Source organism: Rhipicephalus sanguineus, chromosome 8 (genome assembly GCF_013339695.2).
Source record: "Rhipicephalus sanguineus isolate Rsan-2018 chromosome 8, BIME_Rsan_1.4, whole genome shotgun sequence".
NCBI lineage: Eukaryota > Metazoa > Arthropoda > Arachnida > Ixodida > Ixodidae > Rhipicephalus > Rhipicephalus sanguineus.
In genome coordinates this window covers 30,195,044-30,216,201 of record NC_051183.1, presented here as the reverse complement: position 1 = coordinate 30,216,201, position 21,158 = coordinate 30,195,044, and the positions used below count along the sequence as shown (strand labels likewise).

Below are 21,158 nucleotides of genomic sequence, written 5' to 3'. Positions count from 1 at the left end.
GATTTCTTCTTTATGCCGGTTAATTGACAGTTAGCTCACGCATGCGCTACCACTATTTACGATATGTCAGGCCTCAACCATCAAACGCGTTTCTTGATTCCTGTACCGGTACAAAAACGCATTCATAGATTTTTGGCGTCCACTTACACTCTCGACAATGTAAAGATAGATTAGACGGTGAGCCTCCGGTTAGCGATCTCTTACGTTCCATCAATCTCTGGTTAACACAGCGACCAGTTTGCCCAAGGTAGCAGCAGCCGCGGCTAAACGGAATCTTATACACCACACACGTACGGCAATGAGTAAGTTTATTGGTATGCTTCACGAAATAAATGTCACTCCTCTTCTTGTCTATCACTCGCTCATTCTATCTCTGTACTGCGGCGCATACCTAGCGTATTGGCCGCCGTGAAAACACTGAAAACACCCCCCACTTTTCTAGCCTGTGAGATACGCAATGAATGTAAGGAATAACGACGACACGCATTTTCTTATTGCTTTCTGCAACCATGCTCGGAGTTAACAAAACGGACTTCTTTAGGCATTCAGCGACAGTGGCCACTGCCGCTCGATGACAACCTACACCTAAAAGACACGTAACCTGTGCGTTAAAGCTGGCACTGATTTTGTGCTCACGCTACTTAGTGATAGAAGACTTAAGGCATGACATGACTGTGCTGTTTTTTACAATCTTAGAATGTTTCGACAAGAAGTTTAACAGTGGTTTAGAAGATCTAGGAGAACATTGCCAGCATACGTGGTTCTTCTGAAACGCTAAGGAAATGTCTAAAAATTGTATTCCGCCATCCTGAGGCAATTCTTTAGTGAAGTTAAGCCCTCCTACCAACTAGCTCAGCTCTCTGTTATTCTAAGCATTCTACTTGACTGTGTGACAGAGATGTCTGCCTCGGTTGAATGAATTCAGTTTCGAGAAGACGTCGGCGCCGCCACCAAGAACAGCAACAAAAGGAGATACGCAATGAATGTGTGCAAACAAGGACACAAGCAACCGCCACCAATAAAAAAAATAAACACACAAACAACAAATGCCAACACACCCCCAACAACAAAAACGACAACGAGAGGCCCCCGTGGTTTTAGGAAAGTGAGCTCGTGTATGCGTCATCATCATCATCATCATCATCATCAGCCTGTCTACGCCCACTGCAGGGCAAAGGCCTCTCCCATGTTCCGCCAATCAACCGGTCCTGTGCTTTCTGCTGCCACGTTATACCTGCAAACTTCTTAATCTCATCTACCCACCTAATTTTCTGTCTCCCCCTCACGCGTTTGCCATCTCTTGGAATCCAGTCAGTTACCCTTAATGACCACCGGTTATCCTGCCGACGTGCTACGTGCCCGGTCCATATCCATTTCTTCTTCTTGATTTCAACTATGATGTCCTTAACCCCCGTTTGTTCCCTGACCCACTCTGCTCTCTTCCTGTCTCTTAAGGTTACACCTATCATTTTCCTTTCCATCGCTCGCTGCGTCGTCCTCAATTTAAGTTGAACCCTCTTTGTAAGTCTCCAGGTTTCTGCTCCGTAGGTAAGTACCGGTAAGATGCAGCTGTTATATACCTTCCTCTTGAGGGATAGTGGTAGATTACCATCCATGATTTGATAATGCTTGCCGAATGAGCCCCAACCCATCCTTATTCTTCTAGTTATTTCACTCTCATGGTTAGGCTCCGCGGTTACCACCTGTCCTAAGTAGACGTACTCCTTTACAACTTCCAGTGTCTCGCCACCTATCGCAAAGCGCTGTTCTCTGCCAAGATTGTTCCACATTAGTTTAGTTTTATGCATATTAATTTTCAGACCTACTCTTCTACTTTCCGTATCCAGTTCAGTAATCATGAGCTGCAATTCGTCTCCCGCGTTACTCATCAATGCAATGTCATCAGCGAATCGTAGGTTACTGAGATACTCTCCATTAACTCTTATCCCTAACTCTTCCCAATCTAGGGCCCTGAAAACCTCCTGTAAACACGCGGTGAATAACATTGGAGAGATCGTGTCTCCCTGCCGTACGCCCTTTATTGGGATTCTGTTGCTTTCTTTATGCAGGACTATAGTGGCTGTGGATCCGCTGTAGATTTCCTCCATTATGTTTATATAGGCTTCGTCGATGCCTTGATTCCGCAGTGCCTGCAAGACTGTTGATGTCTCCACCGAATCAAATGCCTTCTCGTAATCTATGAAGGCTATGTATAGGGGTTGGTTGTATTCCGCGCATTTCTCTATCACCTGATTGATAGTATGAATATGGTCTATTGTTGAGAATCCTGTACGAAATCCTGCCTGGTCCCTTGGTTGATTGAACTCTAATGTCGTGTTAATTCTGTTAGCAATTAATTTTGTAAATAGCTTGTAGACAACGGACAGTAAGCTTATGGGCCTGTAATTTTTCAGGCCCTTGACGTCCCCTTTCTTATGGATCAAGATGATGTTGGCATTCTTCCAAGATTCTGGTATCCTCCCCGTCGAGAGGCACTTCGTATACAGGATGGCCAGTTTCTCTAACATAATCTCTCCACCGTCTTTCAACAGGTCTGATGTTACCTGATCCTCACCAGCTGCTTTGCCTCTTTGCATTCCCTTTAGGGCTTTCTTTACTTCTCCTGTCAATACTGGTGGGATGTCAGATTCCTCCGCGCTATTACTTCTTACGTTATCATCCTGAATGCCTCGGCTGCTGTACAGATCTCTGTAGAACTATTCCGCTACCTCAACTATTCTACCCATATTGTTTGTGACCTTGCCTTCCTTGTCCCTTAATGCATACATCTGATTTCTGCCTATGCACAGTTTTGTCTTCATAGCTTTGAGGCTTCTTCCGTTCTTTAGTGCATGCTCAATTCTCTCCATATTATACTTTCTTATGTCAGCTACTTTACGCCTATTGATTAACTTCGAAAGCTCCGCCAGCTCTATTTTGTCTGTTGCATTTGAGGCTTTCATAGCTTGACGTTTCTTAATGAGGTTTTTCGTCTCTTGGGATAGCTTACCAGTGTGCTGTCTAACGACTGTACCCCCGACTTCCACTGCACGCTGCTTGATGATACTAGTCAGATTATCATTTATTGCGTCAACGCTAAGGTCGGTTTCCTCGGTTAAAGCCGCGTACCTATTCTGAAGTGAAACTCTGAATTCCCGAACTTTCCCTCTCAGAGCTAGTTCATTAATCGGCTTCTTGCGTATCAGTTTCTGCCGTTCCTTCTTCACGTCAAGTTGAATTCTAGATCTTACCATTCTATGGTCACTGCATCGGATCTTGTTAACTACTTGCACATCCTGTACAATGCCCGGGTGGCCGCACATTATGAAGTCTATTTCATTTTTAGTTTCGCCATTAGGACTCCTCCACGTCCACTTACGAGTAGCCCGTTTTCTGTAGAAGGTATTCAAGATGCGTAAATTATAGCGTTCTGCAAACTCTACTAGTAACTCCCCTCTGGCGTTTCTAGAGCCGATGCCATATTCTCCAACTGCATGATCACCAGCCTGCTTCTTGCCTACCTTTGCATTAAAGTCGCCCATCAGTACAGTATACTGTGTCTTTACCTTACTCATTGCTGATTCTACGTCTTCGTAGAAGCGTTCAACCATTTGATCATCATGGCCGGATGTAGGCGCGTAGGCCTGTACCACCTTCATCTTGTACCTCTTATTAAACTTAATTACGATACATATCACCCTCTCATTAATGCTATGGTATTCCTCTATATTGCCAGCTAAATCTTTATGAATAAGGAACCCCACTCCTAGTTCTCTTCTGTCAGCTAAGCCACTATAGCATAGGACGTGTCCGTGTATGCGTAGCAAGTGGAAAAGCATCAACTTACGACAGCTTGAGAGGATACACATCTCGATTGAATCATGCACACATCCAACATTACAGCAGATGCAGGAAACGACGAAAGAACACCACGTTTTCAGAGACGAACACATTGCACAGCCCACTAAATCTAGTTATCTTGAGATTCTGACGTAGACAATGAGAGCGGATTTTTTCGTGGCGCTACTCTTCTGCTGTTGAGGACTAATCTGGATATGAAGGAACTAACGCTACAAGCACTGCATGCATAGTGGAATGAATAAGTAGTTTTCTTGAATTCCGTTGTCATTGCTGACACGGGAAAACGCGGAGCCGAATGCCCAACACGGTTCCTTCAAAAGAAAATGGTATGAAGCGCAATCCTACGCAGGCGCTTTAGGCGGGGTGAAATGCGTAGAAAAGTGCTCATAGAGAAACTCGAGCGTTTAATCTCCGCTTTCATACGACTAGATCGTGGAAGCGCGCGGCTAAAGCAATACACGCGAACTCTTATATAAGATTACAAAGAAGGCGTGCATTTCTTTACTAAAAGACGTCTTGTATGGCGCTTGATGCTACTACTTCTCTCTGCGTGAACCTTTTTCACGTCCTCTGCAGAGTTTCTGCAGATTAAAAAAAAAAATTATGTATGAAAGACATAGGAAGGTAGGCTACGTTAGAGCCGGCTATTTCATCAACATGTTATTAGTATTGAAAAAACACACGAAAACACGAAAAACTAGAAAGAATACTCAATTCTGGCATTGAGAAACTGAAGGGAATACAATAGAGACATTCCTGGCAAATCTGGCAACGCGCAAACACTGGACTAAAAAAAGTTTTGTGAATCTGTGGCCATTATCTGCTTCCTCTCACGTAGTCTCGGCTTGCAACTTGAGAACATAACATAGGACCGGATATACAAATATTTACGTGTTCAACAGTTGTTTGCCACTCACTAGCACGCCTTCACCAATATTTTTCGACATTGCAATGTTCTGACATCTGCTCTCAGAAATAGGTCACAACCCCTATTTATATATATAAAAAAAGCTCGTTGTGTTAGAACCACCCACTAGGTGAAATTGTAACCTATACTTGTGATAGACATCGCATTAGCGAATACTGAAGACTAATGGCAAAAGTAAGTTATGAACTAGAAGTTTTGCAAATGTTGGACCTTTATCGTAAGAGCTTTTCCTCGAACGCGAACGCTCTACATTTTTCTAAATGATGTCACGATGCTATTTTAGATGTGATGCTATGAAACGAAGTATTTTGTGTTGTCAGAGGAACAGAAAACAAAAAGCGAAAGTTGATTCAAATTTTGTGTGGAATTAGATTTCACTGCTTGCTCGGCTTGGAGAAGATCCACTCACGTTTTTCGTTTTCAAAATCTCCCGCAGTAAGAGTCTGGAACACAAGGAAAATTTTTGGACACTTGAGCTCAATCGCAAAAAGCGAGTGTTTCGTATGTGCACACGTTCATATTGATCATAGGCAGTCTTGTAACAAATATGGGAAGATTGTTTTCTGAGAAATTAAGAATAACGTTAGAAGTGGTTTCTGAATGTTTTACCGCTGTTTCTCCCTTTCTATACTGCGGGGCTGTAAAGCACGAATGCCACTCAGGTAATAAGTTGGCTATTGCTTACTGTTACAAATCGACACTCGATTTATTTCTTCCTGATATGAATGCATCACAAACAAAAAAAGAAGTTAAAGCCGGTCTTGTTTCGTGTATCCACGACATCAATCTGTACAAGGAGTCTACAGTCTGCTCGACCACGATTGCCATTCAAGGAAGCATTGATGCGAGGGACAGCACTTGCTACAATGTATCGCTCTAGGTGGGACACTCGTGCAACTGTTATTGAAAGATTCCGAGAACCAATTCGATAACGTTCCCTATAACGACATTCATCCAGCTAAGCAATATATACACGCATAAAAGTAGAGCCGTTTTGAATACTCACAGATACGCTCAGCAATATGGCCACCAAGGCAGCACAGGAACGGATCCGTTCGCAGACCAAGTGTGTAGTACTGGCTATTCTTCCAACCATTGACTTCGCCGCAGCTGGCCTGGTGCGTTGACCTGTCATGTCGTTTCCTCAGTGGTGACTTCGTTTGGCGTTTCCTTTGTGCCTGGAGGCTGTCGGGATGCGCGTAAGAAAGGAAGGCCTTCATGTCGCCTTCTCGTCTACCACTTCCGATACTACGCTGCCTTTTTTTTCCTTCCTGGTTTAACGGCTGACTTTCTTTCTCGAATCTCGCGGCTCTGACGCGTTAACGATATGATGCTTGAAGGCAGCTAACTAGGCAATACAGCGGCTTTCCCCAGACGCCGCCCTTTTATACTTGACAGCTTTACCCGGACGAATAATGGGCAAGCCTTTTTCCTTCTTTTTTGTCGGACTACTCTTGTGTAGCGTATGCCGCAGCTGTAACCATCATATAAATACGTCTGGCAAAGAGGGTTAGAGGACAGCTAATCCGTGTTACGCACCATAGCGTTGAGTCACATTACATGCCGCCGTGACTTCTGTCGCGTTCGCGGAGCACGTATAGGAACCTGTTACGCAACCCCCGGATCAGCGTATGATCCAACGTCCAGCGTGCGTAAGCTAATTTTAGGCAGCTTTTGAGTGCGAGAAAGGCAACTTAGCTTTCTTTCTTTTACTTTGTTAACGAACAAATCCTGCCCGACCCCGGTGTCTCAGGGACAATGGCGCACTTAGACATCGGGTCCGCTGTGCAACATGATATCGTCGTTTTCTATTTCCCGGTGCTGTGGACTCGTTGGTGGATTGCGTGGACAATCGGCGTATCATGCTTTGGGTAAAAGCTAAAGAACTGTTGTGATCAAAATCATACCAAGACCTCCACTAAAGACGTCCTTGATATCTTGAGACACAGAGACACTGGGCGTAGGTTATACAAGCAATCACTCATTGTCATAGGCGTGCGCACGGGGGGGGGGGGCACGGGGGGGGGCGCCCCCCCTAGTTACCTAAGAGGGGGAGAGGCGCAAAATCTGCCCCATACATTGACCCCTCTAGTCACCTAAAAAGGGGGGGGGGGCGAACTCTGCCTCGTACATTGACTTAGTAGGGGGGAGGCGCTGCGATCAACCTTCGCCCCTCCCCCCCTTGATGGGGAACCCTGCGCACGCCTATGCTCATTGTCGACAATGTCGAGAGTTGAGCTAGTTGGTACTTTATTGAAGATGAAAACCAGCAAAGAAAACAACGGACACAGAAAGAGAAGGCGACAGGACAATGCTGGACTGCCTTTGTGCTGTCATGTTCATTTTCTGTGTCCCTTCTTTCAGTCAGTCACTTATTGTCAGTGAGTTTCACCGATCTCTTCAGAAGCGTCTTCGGAAAGACCGTCTGGATGCTTTTATTTTTACCGTACTGGGTTGTCTAAAGCTATGTCTAAGAAGCAAACACACAGTCAGAGACTGACTTGAGCACCAACACCAGTGCGTTTCTATGTTTTTGACGATCTTTGTTTAGCAATGCAGTGTGCCAACCGGACCAGTAATCAACCGGATAGTGTATTTAAAAACAAACATTACACGAAGTACAGATTAGCATAGGACGACAATAACGACAGTATTAATTGAAAGAGCGTATGCTTGGGCATGTTGGTAATTCATGTTTCTCTTATTGAGCGCACGAATGAACAAGGACGAAAAGCGACGCGGACACAGCGCTTTCACTTGTTCATTTGTGCGCTCATTAAGTGAAACATGAGACAGTATTACGCGTCACGCGAAGTTGTACGGCATAACCGCTTCTTTAGTAAAGCTTCGCATCAAGTATATTTGAATGTGCGCGCTGGGTGCGCACAATTCTTGACTCTTCTGAGTGCGATGATCATCTGGCTGTGCGAATACTTGTTGCCAAAAGTGCGTTTCGCCGTGGGCTCTTTAAGGGGCTGCTAAGGACGCTGACGAACGCTAGAAAGAAGACGCAATGTCGACGCCACCCGAAAACAGCATTCTTGCGAAGACAGGAGTTTACAATAAAACTCTACGCTTAGGCATTCGTTAGACAACTCCAGAAGGAGATTCTGTGCTTTCCAACTCCGCTGGCCACCCAGCTTCACCGAGTGGAATGGTCTCGACTTTTTTCAAGCGTGTTCTAAATTCTGACCGAGCAGGTAATAATTCCTAACCCTAGGGGTTCGTGCCACCCAGACTTGTACACGTTAGAAAAAATAAGTAACCGATTAGAATTACAGCTACTTCTTTTAAAACGTAATTGATTACAGTGGTACATTCCAGCTCCAGAAAAGTAACCGAGCAATGACAGAGATGTAACCGAACTTTTGCGTTACGTTCCTTCAAAATTTTATTGCCGTAACACAGTAACACAAGTTTACTCAAACTACAACGCACAAGTGTGACTTGCATAGTAGAGAGAAGGCTGGAGGCTTGCGTGAAGGCTGGGAGGTTTACTGGGGTTGATGTGATACTCTGGTTGTTGTGATGTGATACGTCGTTAACTTTCAACAGGAGTTTCTTTTTTTTTTTCAAAGTTTTTGTCGTCGCTGATTCTTCCACGTTTTCTCGCTAAAAGGTCAGCTGCTACACTAAGCACTCTCTCAATGCATGTGCTGGAGGGAAGGGCGGTGTTATAACGTAGGAACACCTTGCGCGTCAGCTCGTAGTTGCGCAGTGCTTCGATGCTAGTTTTCATGTCCTTTGTGAAGCGTCTCGCTTCGCTGTTGCTGGCGTTCGAGTAAAGTGTGGCAGGTAAGGCCAAGGAAAAGGGGAAGAAAGGTATCATGGCACACCGGTATGCGACCGCTCTGTAGGGACCCACCGTCTGACAGTACGGCGGTCCCTCCCGAGCGATCGCATACTTTTCGGGACGAGAACTGCCGCAGAAAACTGGTTACAACTTGACTTTCGAAAAAAATAATGTAAATAATTACCGGTAATCAATCACAAGGAAATCTAGTTGAATTAGAACATTATACTTTCGAAAAGCAATCGATTATATTACAAAAATACAAGAAAATGTAACTGATTACTAGTAATTGATTACTTGTAACGCGTTACGTACAACTCTGATGCTATCCCAGGGAGTCAGATCAGTGAGTCGGACCGCTCGAGGGGGCCCTGTGGGGGATCAGAAAACCCTCCTACAGCGTCGAACCGATACTAATTCGCAAAGGTTTGTGAGGAATCACAACCCTTTGCGAATTTGTTTCGGTTCGTGAGCATTAGGATTCTTTATAATAGAGTGTTTGTCCAGGCTGTCCCTGTCTTCCGTGTTCGTTTTATTGTGATAGCAATTATATGGACAGTCTCGACGGGTTTTTGCCGTAGCCGTCATGTCCTTCCGGTCTGAAGTCGAAATTGATAAGATCCCCCTGCTCGGAAGGCCTGCCGTCGAAGTAGACCGGAAATGCCTCGCCCGTCTTTAACGAGCCTTGAAAGATGCGAAGACGCGAGTGGGGGGGGGGGGGGGGGGAGTCACGTCGCGCGAGGAGCAACTGAACTTTGAATCTAAGGGCGCGGTGGCGATCGCTGGCGCGCGGGCTATCTCGAAAGCCATCACAGCGGGCGGCTCGTATATCCCTACGTGCTACGCTCTCAACGCGAAGTGCCTTTGCGGGGAGCATCTCTCCCTGGAGCGGCCGTATCCTCTTACACCATCGTTTTGTAGTTACGCGAGATCGGATGCAAAACAGTTAGCTGCCAGCGTCACTTCGTGTAACACTACAATTTGTTGCTATCGCATTCATTGCTTCGCCCTTGCGGTGAAACTGACTTTTTTAAGAGTACGTAAGTTGCGTTGTAGCTTGTTTAAGGATTGAAGTCTCGCCCTCGAAAGGGTCCCAAGAAGCTACCATTACCTTCTAGAACAGGGGCCTCAAATCACCTCTGCTAGGGGGCCGCAGTGACGAAACTTAGTCCCGCAAGAGAAGAGGGTGAGGGGGAGGAGGGGAGGAAGTAAAGCCGGCCTGTCCCATATCTCATATGTGAGGCATTTCTGAAGGGAGTTTCGCGTCAGGATTCCATCAACATATTGATTTCCAGACCACGTGGTGAGGAAATCTAACTAGAATCCCCCAAAACAACGCATATCCAGTCACCAACAGAGGAAAAACGGGAAACACATCTGACAAGACGAAGTCGCGATGACCAGCTTCAGCAGGCGAACAGAGCTAGGTAATCAGCTCAAGCTCACAGATGCTTGAACTGAGGTGGTCGCCCACCTCCGGGCGTAAGCAGCTTGTCCAAGGAAATAAAGTTTAAGTCAAAATCTCTTTCTCGCCCTGTAAAGTGGGTAAACAAAACGGAGACTCACCTGGTCTCTGCTATAGTTCGCGACTGTGTCTCTCGACAGAGTTCTTCGAAGTAGAGCCGTGGGCCCTAGAATGAGAGCCTGCGTGAAGGTTCCAGGAGGCTAGCTACCGACCGAGCTCGTTTCCAACACTTCACGCTTCTTATCAGGCACAGGGCGAGGGATTTGGAGGGTTGAGAAAGGGGAGGTCACGATCAAGGAAACGAGCTTGCTTAATTAGGCCGGGCGCAGTTACCGCGTCTTGCTCTTGTCGGCTCCAATTAAAGTCAAGTCACTGCCTTTTTTTAAGCGTGACGACGTAAACCGCGCGCAAGAAGCTCAGTCGCACGTTCTTCGAGCGAGAAGATTCGGCGAGGAGTCGGCGTGCATGTGGGGTTATTACATTTTCCCCTGAACTCAGCACATGCCGTCACTGAGCATTGGTTGCTAAATTACAGAAGCCCGCGCAAGTTTAAACGTTGTGCCAGGCTAATCAGCTGAGCAGGTATGCCTCAAAGAGGACTAAACGTATGCCTACACTCTAAGAAAAGAAAGAGCATGTGCTACCCTTTTCCGGGTGTCCTGACTTGCTACGTATATTACTCTCTTTAAATGGACACGTTAACACTCTTCTGGGTCCCACGACTCTCCGACGAGAGTATAATGATCTGCAAGGAGAGTTCACGTGTCTCTTTAAAGAGAGTAACGTACGTGAAAAGTCAGGACTTACAAAAAAAGAGTCAAATGACTCTTTTTTCTTTTCTTAGAATGTGTTCGTTTATTGTCTGTCTCTCGCGACTTCTACTGGCTTAAAACAACGGTCGACTTTTACCTTCTGATCCTTTTTGCTTCTTCTGCCGCAGATATGATGATTTAAGTCACCCAGGGCTTCTCGCGCAGACATACCGTGCTGCTTTTTTCGCTTGTGTACTGATCGCGTTAATTAGGCCTGGCGGGACCCACTTTTAGACCCAATTTACGCCGGCACCCCGGGATATGTGCATGCTGCGGAAACACGTGGAGCCGCCGGTACACCGCATTCGCTGCACTCTCGTTTGTTCTCATTGTTTTTTGTTCTTACTCGGATCTTGTGTCTTCTTTACATGGGTAGGCGTTTTTCTGCGGCCCAAGGCTAATCGCATTAATCGCAAGGAGTAAGGCACCTGTCTCTCAATACTGCTAGTTACAAGCCTCTTTGCCATTGCTCTGCCGCTGCTGTCTTTGCTTCTGCGTTGTCATATAAACCTGGAACGATCGCAGGGGACGTGCTTTTTGCAGCCTGTGTTCTTGCTGGGTCATTATGGCACCTGCCCTGGCGGCCTGCGTGTTACGTGCGTACAACGCGGGGAGATCAACGCAGGAGGCTTCAACATCACTCATTCCCGAAAGGTTACAGGCTGTTCTTGCGAATTCGTGACTGTACGTACGTACGCCTTGTCCGGCTGCATGGCGGCTCGGCAAGTATGGTTTTGCGACGTCACGATCGTGCCGGGGGTTGCCGTCTTGTTACACGAGGCTGTGTGTGTGTCGCCCGAAAAGCAATATAGAATTAAAAGGTAATGCTGCAAGAGTGCTTTGTGCAGTGGCATCACTTTTACGCAGACCACAGTTAGTTGTCGTTTGGTACTGCGTACCCAACGAACGCTATATTTGCGTACCCTATCCTAAAGCTGCCTATTAAGTGGCACACGCAGCTTTAGCTAATGTATACCTTGAAACTACCCGATCAAGAGGCCAAGAAAGAACATACGGCCAGTTTACTGAAATTAGGTTAAGAAATATACAGTTTTGGCTCATGTCCGTTCGAACGTGAACGGAAACAATGGCCTGCATTTACGTTGGCACAGCTTTATGATGTACGCTGAATAAATTCTGCAGTCACGTACTGCTGGAACGTGTCCTACATGCAACCCGTGATGCAACGTTTGCAACACTCTTTTTCATGCCATGTCTCTGAAATACTGAGTGCAAATGCAATAAGAATGAACCTACCTTCGAAAACGACAGAAGCCCGTGGTTTAAAGAATCCGCAAATCCAAAGAAAACTAATCGCACGCCAACGTTACCACGTGCGTCCCTCGAGCATAGAAGAAAGGAAATTGCGAGAGCGTCCCGCGCGCAAGCGGATGAGTGCAATTTTCCGCAGGGAATCTTACGGGACTAGGCCTAACCATCAGTCAGCGTAACAGTCGCTCCACAGTGACATACTTGCATTTCGGTCCACAAGTTTAACGCGCAGAGAAGTATAGTTTCTTCACAGCTGCGTTCATAGCCTCCACGAATCACGACACAAGCACGAAACAAAGCACAAGAGGGCATGACCAGTGAGCGTGACCGCACGTGCGAAACCGACGAGCTTAACTGACATAGCAGAAGCGACAGTCGAGCGGATGAATACAAAGTCAGCGCTGTAAGACCTTCGTGAGGAAGTTAGATGGTTATCGCTGCGAGTATATTACGTAAAGTTTGCTGGTTAACGAACTTAAATTTTAAGTCTTCATGATTGCTAATGCAATGTCGACACCACACGCCTTTATCCTTTCGCGCGTTACTTTCTTTATCGCAATGATAGATGGCGTGCGCAGGTTCGAGTTTAAATTTCAATTCGCCGCGGTTTGTGCATGCCCGTGCATGCAGGGACCAAACGGCGCGCGATGTGCTGCTCGGCGAGAAAACCTGTTACAAAGTGCGTCTTCTAGACGTCACAAACAAGAGATATAATCCGGCATTTTCTGTGTCGTTTTTAAAACGTCGAAATTGGTTTAAAATCCCTTTCATCACATTTGTCCCTAAAATTGACGTTTTGTAGACCGTGTGGGCTACCTGGGTAGTTGAACCCACCGGCGCCGTGGCGCCACAAGCTTGAGTTCGCGTTTATTGGCCACATGCTTGCAGTTTCACAAGTGGTTGGGACCGGAAAAAAAGCTGCATTAGAAACCACAGCCATTGGTTCAATATCGCAGCAAGACAGCAAAAGTAATAAAAGGATGTGGTTGAACGGGGTTAAACAAAGCTTGTCGAGTAACTGTGGCAACCACTGCGGAAAGCATGTATCAGTAGTGACCCTCGCGCTTGCTTTCTCGAGCGGAAAGAAGCGGCACGTTTTTCACATTTGTCTTCGTATTGTCAGCGCGGAAGTCCCGAGACAGGAGTTGACGTATCGAGGCGCGCCCGCCCGCCGGTTTGCTCTCTCCGACCGACGGAGAGAGATGCGCGGGGGAGAAAAAACCGACACTGCGCTTGGCCGTTGCTATGACGACGCACGTGCGAGGAGGGAATTTACGTTAGCTGAGCTTCAAGGTCAATAGCATGCGCAATGTCGTCTTCTAGGTATGTACCGGGAAACCACTAGATGCAATGTACTCGAAAGGAGTTGCGCGACGCTCGCCCAGCGGGGAACTGCTTACTGCGGTAGCTCCGCCAACCACAGAGTTCCAGTTACTTTCGGGCAACCGCTCGTATAATGGTGGAGATTTTGCGTGCTGTAAGAACTGTGTTGGTGAGTGATTTGCAGCAGCGCTGTGTGGTGTCTGTTGTCGTGTACGAAACCATCGCGAATGGTAATGGCACTGTAGTGAAGGTTGTCTTGCAGAAGGAGGTGAGAGCGTTCCGCTTGAAAGCTTGACGAGTGCGTAATACTTGGCAGACACCAGTCATCGCCTGTGGAAGGGAACAGTATGGACACATTGCTCCAGGTGATGCGTGAAGGCCCACCTAGAGATGGCAGCTGGTGCAAGGGTGATGTCTGAAGCTTCCTAAGCGCAGCCCAACATTCAGACAAAGGCCAGAGAGGTCTCACGGCGATGACTGAAGCGCAGCAGCCGATGGCCTTCGCGTCTTAAGAGATGGTGGCGCTCGTGCGCTCGTGAATGTTTTCTTCGGAGGCGGAACCACTGGTCGTTCGTCTCATGACGTCAGTCTATAGTGCGCTCCCATTGGCGCAAGCTTACGTGCATCCCCCTTTCAGCAGGAAATGACGCTCTCTTTTAAGTTGCACCCCCGTTGTATGTATTGCATGACGTCAGTGAAGGTGATTCGAAGGAACGCAGAAAACAGATGTAAATGTCCACTCAAACATTCACCACAGTCGCATAAAACTTTAGAAATCCGCGGCATTTCCTCCTCGAAGGCGGACGCACACAAGCCTGTGCCCATGGGCGCGTTCTTTAGGCTGGCGTCGTGACCCGGATGCCTGGTGACACCGCATGTGGCCAGTATTGCCGAGTGTATAAGCGGGACTACTTCATCAGTCGCGGAGGTGATCGGCTGCCGCGCTTCGGGCACCTGGGTGCCCCGCCTCTTCAGACTCCTTAAGCTCTATCCGACTATAGGAATGTTAGGTTTGCCAGAATTGAATATGCATTTCATTCTCCTGTTTATTATCTCCCCGTCAAGGCTCCGGGTGAAGAAAGGAGCGTAGCTTCTCAGAGAAAGTGGAAGATGGAAGGCCATTGCGGTACGGTGTACGATGCCAGCTGCAGAGGCACTTCGTTCGAGTAGGCCTTGTCGAAGGAGCCCACCACCTGCCTAAGCCAGGGTGTGTACGTTTCGACGCGCGCGTACACTGCCGGTATGTAGGCTCCTTCGCAGCTCGCACCGAAAGAGACGATGCCCACTTGCACGTAGCGGCCTCCGATAACTCTAGACATAAGCGGCCCGCCGGAGTCACCCTGAAAAAAAAAAGAGTATGGCGCTCGTGACACGGGTGCCTTCGAGGAGGATGTTTTCTGCAACGTTGACTTATAAAGACCACACACACCGTACACACACATCACACATACCGCCGTATAAAGCCCACACACATCACACATACCGTCGTGTCAGGCACATGCTATACGAAACTAATCTCTGTTTACTGAGTGATCTGCGTGTGGTAAATGGGTCTGGTACTTTCTCAGGTATTTGTGCCTTTATGTTGTCGTTTTCTGTATCTGGCTCCCAGAAAAGGTAAATCTAGCTTTTCCATTTTTGTCACTGCCTAAATAAACAAACAATGAATGCATATACATGGAATAAAACAAGAGAGGAAATCACTTAACTGTCGCAAATTATTAACATCAAACACGATGACCGTTAATAAAAAGAGCAGCCTACAAGCTCGCTTAGTTGAATATTAGAATGACGCGAACATGAAAAAATTGGTTGTAGTTTATTTAGCCCTGTTTGCTGCTGACGGCGGCATCGCGAAATCACTTTAGATACAACCATTTTCTTTGTCAAAAAACAACGCTCATTGACCTGAGCACAGCGATAAACATTGCATGCCACACCGACTAGAAAAAAAAAAATCAGAGAAGGCAGCTTCGTACTATTTGTACCAAGCCTGAAAAAAGTGCAGAGCTGGCTGTCCTTTTTTGTTGCTCTTTATTTTTTTTGCCTCTCTTTCCCCTTTCCTCTCTGTTTTATTGGGATAGCGATTATATGGACATTCTTGGCGGGTTTTTGCCGTTGCCGTCATGTTCCGTATATCAGAAGAATTGACATTCGGGCAAGTTTGCAAGAAGTTGGCAAGTAGTGTTGTACTTCTCATGTCCTCGCTTTCGGGCTGCCCATTTCAAAAATGCATATTGTTCCGTATATGTATATGTACGTTTATATTTATGAAAGCGGCAACGAAAAATAATTCAGACGAAATATTTTATGAAGTGCGCGACCGGAGACTCGAACCTGCAGCTCATTACACCGCTGTGCGCCGTGTTGGACAACTCCGCCAAGCAGCATACGTCCTCCAGCATACTAATGGCGAGCTATTTATGTACACCATTTACCGCTTGCAGTACGCAGAACTCGGAGGTGCTTCAGCGTGTTCACTGTCACCAGCGAGATGGCGCGAATGACGTGCTTTAAAGGGCGTCGCCCCTCATGTTTCGCCGGAGTTGTAATGCGCGCCTACGGCTGGTAATTTGATCTAGAGGGCGTTGCCAGCCGTGCTCCGCACTCATCTCGTGTGGGGGGAGGTTTGTGCGTCTTGTGCTATAATCGAAAAGTTTATCTTGAAGCTATAGACCACACGAAGGTCAATTCGCTCGCTGCGTCTGCGGCGTTTGCGAAAGGAGTGAGCTGCTAGCTAGTTGGTCGGTCATAGACGACACCTGCAGCACGCTGCTCAAACACAAAGTAACAACTGTGACAGTTGCTTTGCGCTCATCCTGTGTACACCTGTGCGTTCTTTTTGTGCGTCCTTCATTGTGTTTGAGCAGCGCGCTGCAAGTGCCGAGCTGTGACAGTTGTTCGCGGTCGTCCTGTGTGCGTTCTTTTCGTGCGTCCATTGTGCTTGAGCAGCGCGCTGCAAGTTTCAAGCTGCTTGCATTTCTTCGTGTGACATTTCAATTTGTTGCTATCGCATACGCTGCTTCGCCCGCACGGAGAAACTGTGACTTTTTTCTACATCTTTGTCTGTTTTACAGCGAAAGCTGTTATGAGATCATTTCACCGGCCGTTTTTGGCGCCGTAGTTGTCCGCCGCCGCCGCCGCCGCCGCCGCTGCCGCCGCCGCCGCCGGTGTCCGTAACCAGTATCGCTCGAAATAAGAAAAAAAAACGAAATAAGAAAAAAATTCCAGGATGGAACGAGGTTCGAACCTGGGCCCTCTGCGTGGGAGCCCAGTATTCAACCTCTGAGCCATGCCGGTTTTTTTTTGTCTTTATTGCAGGGCTTCAGGCATGCCTGTGCGTCCGGGGGTTAAAACTTTCTTCTTTAAGCTTCATGCTGGTGTCTTGCCAGTTAAGACGTGGTTGTCCGAAAATAATATCCCAGAGGAATCTGACAACCCACCAGTATTAACAGGAGAAGTAAAGAAAGCCCTAAAGGGAATGCAAAGAGGCAAAGCCGCTGGTGAGGATCAGATAACATCAGACCTGCTGAAAGACGGTGGAGAGATTATGTTAGAGAAACTGGCCACCCTGTATACGAAGTGTCTCTCGACAGGGAGGATACCAGAATCTTGGAGGAATGCCAACATCATCTTGATCCATAAGAAAGGGGACGTCAAGGACCTGAAGAATTACAGGCCCATCAGCTTACTGTCCGTTGTCTACAAGCTATTCACAAAAGTAATTGCTAACAGAATTAATAGGACATTAGAGTTTAATCAACCAAGGGACCAGGCAGGATTTCGTACAGGCTTCTCAACAATAGACCATATTCATACTATCAATCAGGTGATAGAGAAATGCGCGGAATACAACCAACCCCTATACATAGCCTTCATAGATTACGAGAAGGCATTTGATTCGGTGGAGACATCAGCAGTCATGCAAGCACTGCGGAATCAGGGCATCGACGAAGCCTATATAAACATAATGGAAGACATCTACAGCGCATCCACAGCCACTATAGTCCTTCATAAAGAAAGCGACAGAATCCCAATAAAGAAGGGCGTACGACAGGGAGACACGATCTCTCCAATGCTATTCACCGCGTGTTTACAGGAGGTTTTCAGGGCCCTAGATTGGGAAGAATTAGGGATAAGAGTTAATGGAGAGTATCTCAGTAACCTGCGATTCGCTGATGACATTGCATTGATGAGTAACGCGGGAGACGAATTACAGCTCATGATTACTGAACTGGATACGGAAAGTAGAAGAGTAGGTCTGAAAATTAATATGCATAAAACTAAAGTAATGTGGAACAATCTTGGCAGAGAACAGGGCTTTGCGATAGGTGGCGAGACGCTGGAAGTTGTAAAGGAGTACGTCTACTTAGGACAGGTAGTAACCGCGGAGCCGAACCATGAGAGTGAAATAACTAGGAGAATAAGGATGGGATGGGGCTCATTCGGCAAGCACTATCAAATCATGAATGGTAATCTACCACTATCTCTCAAGAGGAAGGTATATAACAGCTGCATCTTACCGGTACTTACCTACGGAGCAGAAACCTGGAGACTTACAAAGAGGGTTCAACTTAAATTGAGGACGACGCAGCGAGCGATGGAAAGGAAAATGATAGGTGTAACCTTAAGAGACAGGAAGAGAGCAGAGTGGGTCAGGGAACAAACGGGGATTAAGGATATCATAGTTGAAATTAAGAAGAAGAAATGGATATGGGCCGGCCACGTAGCACGTCGGCAGGATAACCGGTGGTCATTAAGGGTAACTGACTGGATTCCAAGAGATGGCAAACGCGTGAGGGGGAGACAAAAAATTAGGTGGGTAGATGAGATTAAGAAGTTTGCAGGTATAACGTGGCAGCAGAAAGCACAGGACCGAGTTGATTGGCGGAACATGGGAGAGGCCTTTGCCCTGCAGTGGGCGTAGACAGGCTGATGATGATGATGATGATGATGTCCGAAAAGGGGTTGTTCGTTCCGTGGGGTGACCAGTGCTTTTTATGTCGCAAACCAGAAACCATTGAGCATGTCTTTCTGGAATGCTGGGACGGGGTGTTCTTCTGGGACGTCCTGCAAAGGACACTAAAGAAAGATTTCCCATTGGACGCACAGGGCACAAGGTATTTGATGATTGAAAATGATGATGGATTTCCTTATGATATCACAATGTTATTGGCGCTTTACAGCATTTGGAGGTCCCGAATGGCTGTACGTAACGCTGATGTTGACGCTCGGCGAGCCATAGATTACTTTTGTGAGACGCTGACTTCGTTTCTTGAATTGCAAAAAATGCAAAAGGATGTACCCGATTGGGTACCTCGCATGGAATTGCTGTTGCACATGAAACAATTGTAGACAGGATGTACTCTCTTCTCACGGTTGAAAACTCTGAGCCATGCCGGTGCTTGAAACTGCTTTGCAAAAAGGTCCTATACAGGCTTCATGTCGGGAAGGAACCACATTAGCATATGCAATATAGCGTGGTAGAAGAGTAAAATAAGCACCAAGCGTTACACAACGCGAATTTTGTAACCAGGCGTCACACAATGCAAATTCCGCAACGAGTAGGTTGTTGAATGCTTCCAACCCATTACAAAGGGCTCTGCCATAATTCTTCATCGTCATCAGGCACAGCATCAACAAAGTGCGCATAATGCCTTATATAGGTTTAGCAGGTACGAACGCTCTCCGTAGAATGACGAAAAATGGCACAGTGCCTGCTGCCCTACTTTTCAAAAAGTACAATGATTTATAGCGTAGTGGGTTCCTCGCAAGTGCACTTGTATTGGTTGCCAAGGAAGCCCATAAGCGCATGATCCACTTTCTCGGGGTCTCAGTAAAGTTCTTCGCCCCCCCCCCCCGTCTCTCTCTCACGTCAACGTATGTTATACAGCATGACAGGAGAGGGAAATAGCGACCGGGCGTCACCCAATGCAAATTACATAACTGGTGGGCCGTTTAAAGATTCCAACCCATTACAAATGGCTGAGCCATAATTCTTCATCGTCATCAGTCGTCGCTTCAACAAAGTGCACATAATGCGTTACAGACGTGTAGATGGTGCCTCGCTTCTCCGCAGAATGACGAATAATGACTTAGTAGGTGCTTCCCAACTTCACAAAAATTGTGATATATGGCGTAGTGGGTACCTTTCTAGTGTACTTGTATTGTAGCCCCAGGAGAGCTTAACGGGCTCTAGATACGCCGCTCTTCCAGCTTTCGCTGTGACTGTGCTGCGGTTTCACCGCAGACCTGGCGTTTTTTTTATATTTCTTTCTTTCTCGCTCTCTTCCTTTTTCTTGCTCTTTCTATCTTTCTCGCGTTCTTCCCTCTCTCACTCTCTTTATTTCTCGCTTCCTTTTCTCTCTCTCTCTCTTTCTTTGATTTTATATCTTTCTCTCTTTCTGTCCAGCTCTGTCTTTTCTATCTCTTTCTTGTGGCTGGTTCTCTCTCCATATGTTGCTTTCTCTGTCTTTCTATCTTTTTCAGTCTTTCTTCCCTTTCTTTTTCTCTTTTTCTTTCTATCTCTCTCTCTGTGCTCGTTCCCTCGCCCATCAGTTATTACATCCCAAGCCGGACAAACGGCTCACGTGTCCTGGGAGCGAATCAGAAGAAGAAGAGGATGAAGAGAGCGCGTGCCTGTTCGAGATGATGACAATCTTTGTTCGCGAGTAACGGAGTTTCTCCGAGCCTAAACAGCTCTGCTGTTAAAAGAAAGATGTGGCGGTTTCTTTGGGTAAGACGGTACTCTGCTATTAATTTGCAACGGGATCAGTGTACTACCTTGAAACTCGGTTTTGTCGAACAGTGGGCCGTAAGCGCGCTTGTACTTTTTTTTATACCAGTACGTACCCGGCGGCAGCGATTTCCTTCCCCCACAGTGGCTGCTTCTGATAGATAGACAGGGTGGACTATAGTAGACAGGGTGCGCCCAGAAACTTTGGCATGTATTCATTACAGTCACTTTTTTAGATGATTGCTCATACACGACAGATCGCCTGGCCGGGGCACTCCTCTACTCACGGGGGAGGGTCATCGAAAATACTAGTTCTCGCTGACTGGAGTACAAGGTCACCTCTCCTTTTGATGGAGTCTCCAGTACTTGCTTGTCCACCGGTGGTGTTCAGAAGGTGCTTTGCAGCTGCTTTCTGGTCTGTTTGGTGCCAACGGGACGTAGACGAAATTGGTGGTAATCTCGGATGTTGATGATAACATTGGGTTTACAGAGCCCCTATAGAGTTTCGCAGGCCTCAAGGTTTATATCCATGATTAATATTTTGAGCTATTGCTCCGAAGTTAATCTTGGAGCTATGTATATAGATACCTTGCTTGATGTGGGGTACGTTGAGCACGTTGGTGTTGATAAACAGAGTTTGAGCAACACCAACAGGCTCAACATTGTTTCTGCTAAATATATGTAACTGGGTATTAAAACTGAGAAGACGCTTGAGCTTCGCTTTCAAGAGTAGAACGCTATAGCGTAATCGGACCGTGTTCGTATCATTCTCAGGATTTGGGGACATTTGTGCATGGCGCCGTCTCTTGGCGGTAGCACCGGCGTCCTGCTATAACTGAATGGGAAATGGGCGAAAAAAAACCACATCTCTTGAAAAAAAGCAAGCTATCAAAAAAAAAAAAAAAAAAAACGCCAGGCCTGCGGTGAAACCGCAGCACAGTCACAGCGAAAGCTGGAAGAGCGGCGTA

General features: G+C 46.8%; 1 protein-coding gene across 1 annotated transcript in view; it reads right to left on the bottom strand.

Annotated features, from left to right (window-relative positions):
- Nucleotides 1-14,528: 14,528 nt before the first annotated feature.
- LOC119403118 (tryptase) overlaps nt 14,529-21,158 on the bottom strand; it is a 43,976-nt gene continuing 37,346 nt past the window's right edge. Inside the window, exon 3 of the mRNA XM_037668526.2 lies at nt 14,529-14,647. Within this exon, the coding sequence (XP_037524454.2) occupies nt 14,549-14,647 (99 nt within the window). The 3' untranslated portion in view covers nt 14,529-14,548. The remainder of the gene's footprint in view (nt 14,648-21,158) is intronic.